Source organism: Anoplophora glabripennis, unplaced genomic scaffold (genome assembly GCF_000390285.2).
Source record: "Anoplophora glabripennis isolate ALB-LARVAE unplaced genomic scaffold, Agla_2.0 scaffold305, whole genome shotgun sequence".
NCBI lineage: Eukaryota > Metazoa > Arthropoda > Insecta > Coleoptera > Cerambycidae > Anoplophora > Anoplophora glabripennis.
This window is the reverse complement of record NW_019416395.1, coordinates 241833-246612: the sequence shown is the minus strand read 5'-3', so window position 1 is coordinate 246612 and position 4780 is coordinate 241833. Positions and strand designations below refer to the sequence as shown.

Below are 4780 nucleotides of genomic sequence, written 5' to 3'. Positions count from 1 at the left end.
TAAAGGTTTTTTGGCGAGAAAACCGCTAACCCGGTTAACTATAGTTTGTTGCGGTTTGCCGTTTTGGCGAGAAATGTTGTTAACCCGGTTTGGCAGAGTTTGCCTAACCATCAAACCGGACTTGTGGGTTGGTTTGGATCTTAAGTTAATATTTCTATCTTTGTTTATGTATTTTCTGTTTCGTACCTAGTAGTCACTACTTCGTTTTTTTAGAGGTTTGGATAGGTTAAGTTGTAAATAAAAAAATTTGGTAATGGATTCACTGCAAAAAATACAAAGTAATATTTGAAATTGATAATAAAAAAATAGTAATCGAGGATCCAAATAACTTTAATCGTTTATTAGATAGTAAATATGCATTTTATATATTGTACTGTATAGATCTTTATTAACTTCCTTTTAGACGATACATTTGCGTTTGAATAGATAATATTTGTGAACAAGGTAAACCCATTTTGATTTAATAACCATACATTAACGTTCTTTCATGGATCTGCATTTCAGATTAGGAATAACAAGTATAGTATATAAGAAATAATTAAACAACTTGAGCTACGAGCACTATCATAGATTATAGGTTACGATTTCATTATTGATTAGATATCCAAACCAAAAGAATTTTTGCGAGTTCTGTCAAATGTTAACTCAAACTCTTAACACAATCAAACTCGAGCTAACCGGGTTTTATGTGGTTTGGCTCGCCAAAAAACCCTTTATGTAAGTAAATAACAAAATAAAGGCCACAGATTAGCAAAGTGTGTAGATGGATAACTCTGTATTTCCTGCCAACTGGCATTACAGCAGCGCCTCTATTGACGCGTTCCCGAATTATAAGGAAACTAACTTCCGCTGATGGTATAATTTAAAATCTATGTCATTTAATTTTATTTTAAATATTTAGGGTGAAATGTGTCGATATCTTTAATTGTATAATACTGCTATAAAAGATTATCTACGTGTATAAGTTGTGGTAGAGGAGTGTCGCAATTTCCCTGGTAATAAATTTTGGTAAATTACCCACTACAATTTAATTACAGACCACTATATTGTACTACTACTTTCCCTTTATAAAATTCGATTGAAGAAATCATAAAAATTTTTATACCAACTATACATACGGTGTACGTTCTATTGTTACATTGGTGAAATGTCAAAAATATTTTTTAGGTTCTAAATGTTTGACCGGTCTGGTATTCCGTTTAAAAAAATATTATTTTTAAACATACTTTTTTTCAATAAAAATAACAGAAAATTTTTTTCTGTCTTAATTTTAATAATACATATTCGCAAAGAATTTGTGTACATTCTATGGAGAGTGCAATCAAATTTACGTTTATGGAGAAAATTAAAAAGTTGCTTTCATTTATTTATCTACTATAGCACTGATATTAAATTTTGTCTCTTCAAAGTAGTAATCATATTAGGATCATTATAAATAACATTAATTAATATTGAACTGGGAGACTAAGTACTGTCAATTATATATTAAATTCAATTTATAACATTAAAAAAACAATACATAGGTATAAAAATAATAGATACAGAACATTTTACAAAATTTACAATACCTATAGGTACTTAAATATCTATAAACAATACGTTGCATGTGCTAAATTTTATAGTCCATCAACGTTAAAAAGCCACCAAGTACATTTAAGATAGAGATAGAAATAAAAAAGTGTATAATATTTGTATTTATTTTAAAAGTAATGGAAAATTGAATTGTACTACAAAAAAAATTGAGGTGATCTCACTTTTATGATCTAACTTTACATATCTATAGGCAGTATCCTTGTTTATACATTAGGTAATAATTTACTATTTCATAAAAAGTACGTCTTTAATATAAGGACAGTGCTGGATATAATTAACAATAAAGGTTGAGTGGTAATTGTATGTGCATGTTCCGGAACGTACTTAGTTCTATCCATCATCCAGTAGAACCCATCCATTCGATTCTGACTCTTCAGTTTGGCTCCAACCAGTTCACGTATTTGCTTGTTGTATTCATTCAGCCATTTTCTCTAGAAGAGAAAAAGGAAATTATTAGGTGTTTCAGAAACCTGTTTAGACATGTCCTCATTGTCCTCACGTATTTAACATAATTACATTTATGTACCAACCTGCTGTGTCGATAACAAACTCAACTTTATCAATTTCATTTCAAAGGGAACAAGCGTGATGGTTTTGAACCCTAGAAATTTGTGCCCAGTGCGTTCTAACCACCTCTTTTCGTAAACTTCTAGGATGTTTTCTAATCTAATACCAAATTCACCTGCATTGTAATATCCTGGTCCTAAAAAATGTTGGAAAATTCTTAAGGAGTTTAATATAATATAAATAGAGGTTGGTCCAGGTTCTAATACGGAAACTGCACCTGCACCAGGTGACAGAACAAACGATTTTAAACAAAAAAAGTCATATGGGCGTCCGATGTAGAAAGCTTTGTTTTCCAGGTGTTTACGAAAATTAACTCGTAGTGATCTAGATATATCGTTCTCTTTGCTAACACCCTAAGAACGACAAAGATAAAGATCTGAGCACTAGAAATGAATACAATAAACAACGCCTAGTCTGTTTAAATTAGAAAAAATATGTAAACATTTTTGCGGTTTCACTTCCCATTTTGTATTGCAAGGGTCTATACGACCGCTATATTGGATCTGCCATCTTGAATTCACGGCAATCATGGTATTCAGCGGCCATATTGTATCAGCCATTTTGAGAATCGAACAACGCTACTCGATTCCAGAAATTACATGAAAAAACATACATTTTAAGCTTTTGCTAGAACCTTAAAAGCTAATGCAATTCTGGAGAGCATAGGGTGTCCGGTTCAGAGATAATACCTATAATTATGCTTACCTAACTTAAAATAGTACCTATATTTGGATTTTTAAGATTTATCGAACTAACTGGGCAGTACTCTAAATTTATTGTAAAATAAAATAAATACTAAGTGTAAAATGCTCTTTTTCGAATAAGATGGAAGATATCTTTTTTCAAAGCAATTCCACTGGGAATAAAAAATGTTGATAGAATTTCCAAATTGCTTAATTTTGTGGTCGACTTAATTGTAAACGAACTCATCCATTATTGGAGCTTAATTAATAAATCATTTTTAAAATTTCATCGAATATCCTCAGAGATATTGGATTTTTTTTATTTTAACATAAAAAACGAAGAGTTCTACTCCCCATATTCATATGAAACTTTTTACTTACAATCAGTTGTTCTGTCATCTACTGAAGTTTCCTGACCAAAAATTGGACCACATTGTATTTGTTGTATTTTTAATATGAATGAATAACTGAAATAATTTAGAAAAATTTGTATATATTTTTTTGGATTGTCAAGATTACTTACCGCTGGTGAGGAAGTACCCTGGTTTGAACACTTGATGCATACTGATTTCTGAGTCATAGTGTATTTTGATGGGAGCTGAAATTAAAAAGCCACTATTGAGTAAATTTTATATAACTATAGCTAGCTAGCAAATTGTCATATAAACAGTTATTGCATAAAATTACATTCATGTGTTCCTAGGAAGGCCCCTATTCCATGTCCAGTTTCTTGTTCGTAGTCCAGACCAATATCCCACAATGAAGCTCTGGTTAAAGCGTCAACTGCAGCCATTTTTGTTTTATTTGGGAAAGTAAGCGAAGACAGCTGAATCAATCCCATTAAAACTCTGGTATATGCTTCTTTCATATCATCTGTTGGTTCACCAAAATGTACAGTTCTTGTCACTACTGTGGTACCACCTAGAACGTAATTTTCAAATTAAAAAGATATTACACATCTTAAAGAATATTTCTTACCAAAATATTGACCGCCAGAATCCAACACTACCGTACTGTTTCGAAAAATGTTTACGTTCGTATTAGGGGTGGGTTCGTATTCTGGATAAGCAGCATTTGGTCCAAAGGCAGCTACAGTCCGGAAACTGTTTCCAAAACTTTTGTATTGCTCATATCTGTATTCGTCCAAATATTGAACCAAATTTTTTTCGTGCAGAGAAAATTCTCTATCATCTGCAACCTAAAACAGCTGACGAGTTATACAGGATGTTTAAAAATTAATTGTTCAAATTTAAAATCTGAATTCAGGCTCAAATTAAGGGAAAACGCTTCGTTTTTAAGATACTGGATGTTGAAATTTCAAAAAATGTCTTATTTTCTAAAATAACATATTAAGGAGGTATATCGGCTTTACTAAAATGCACAGATGGACTTGAAATTTATATAGCGTATTACCCAGTGCTCCCTCCATGCGTCAAATTTTTTTTAATCTAGATTTTGAGATATTGTTGTTGAAAGTTGTTCATTTTAACTGAGAAAAAAATGTAGAAATTGTGAAACAAAACTTTTCCATTATCTTATTTTTCATGTAAAACTAAAGTTTTGAACATAGTACAGCTGTATTAATTAGAAACAGAAACCAATAATTGCATTTCTGTCTGACTTGAGGATTAATGTGGCAACGTCGCAATCAGCTGACAGCAAGGAGGGAATACATTTGAAAGATTTGATAAAAACGAAATTGATTTCAAACATATACATTTTTCCTAAATCCCATGTACATTGTTATCAACAATAAATTATCCACAACAGATTATTTTTTGTAATGTTTTTAAAAAACTAGATTAGGTAATTAAAAAAGACTAGGAAGTTGTGATATATTTATTGGAATAAAAAATACAGTTGATAAATCCTTTTAATATATTTAATGGTTTATAAAAACATCGTAATCATTACCCAGCAATATTTAGGGTTACATA

At 30.8% G+C, this 4780-nt stretch overlaps 1 protein-coding gene across 1 annotated transcript in view; it reads right to left on the bottom strand.

Annotated features, from left to right (window-relative positions):
- Positions 1-1526: 1526 nt before the first annotated feature.
- The window catches only part of LOC108909201 (xaa-Pro aminopeptidase ApepP-like), a 137125-nt gene continuing 133871 nt past the window's right edge, over positions 1527-4780 (bottom strand). Inside the window, exons 6-10 of the mRNA XM_018713456.2 lie at positions 3822-4041; positions 3531-3764; positions 3367-3441; positions 2124-2296; positions 1527-2024 (exon numbers count right to left, since the gene is read on the bottom strand). Of these exons, the coding sequence (XP_018568972.1) occupies positions 1824-2024; positions 2124-2296; positions 3367-3441; positions 3531-3764; positions 3822-4041 (903 nt within the window). The 3' untranslated portion in view covers positions 1527-1823. The remainder of the gene's footprint in view (positions 2025-2123; positions 2297-3366; positions 3442-3530; positions 3765-3821; positions 4042-4780) is intronic.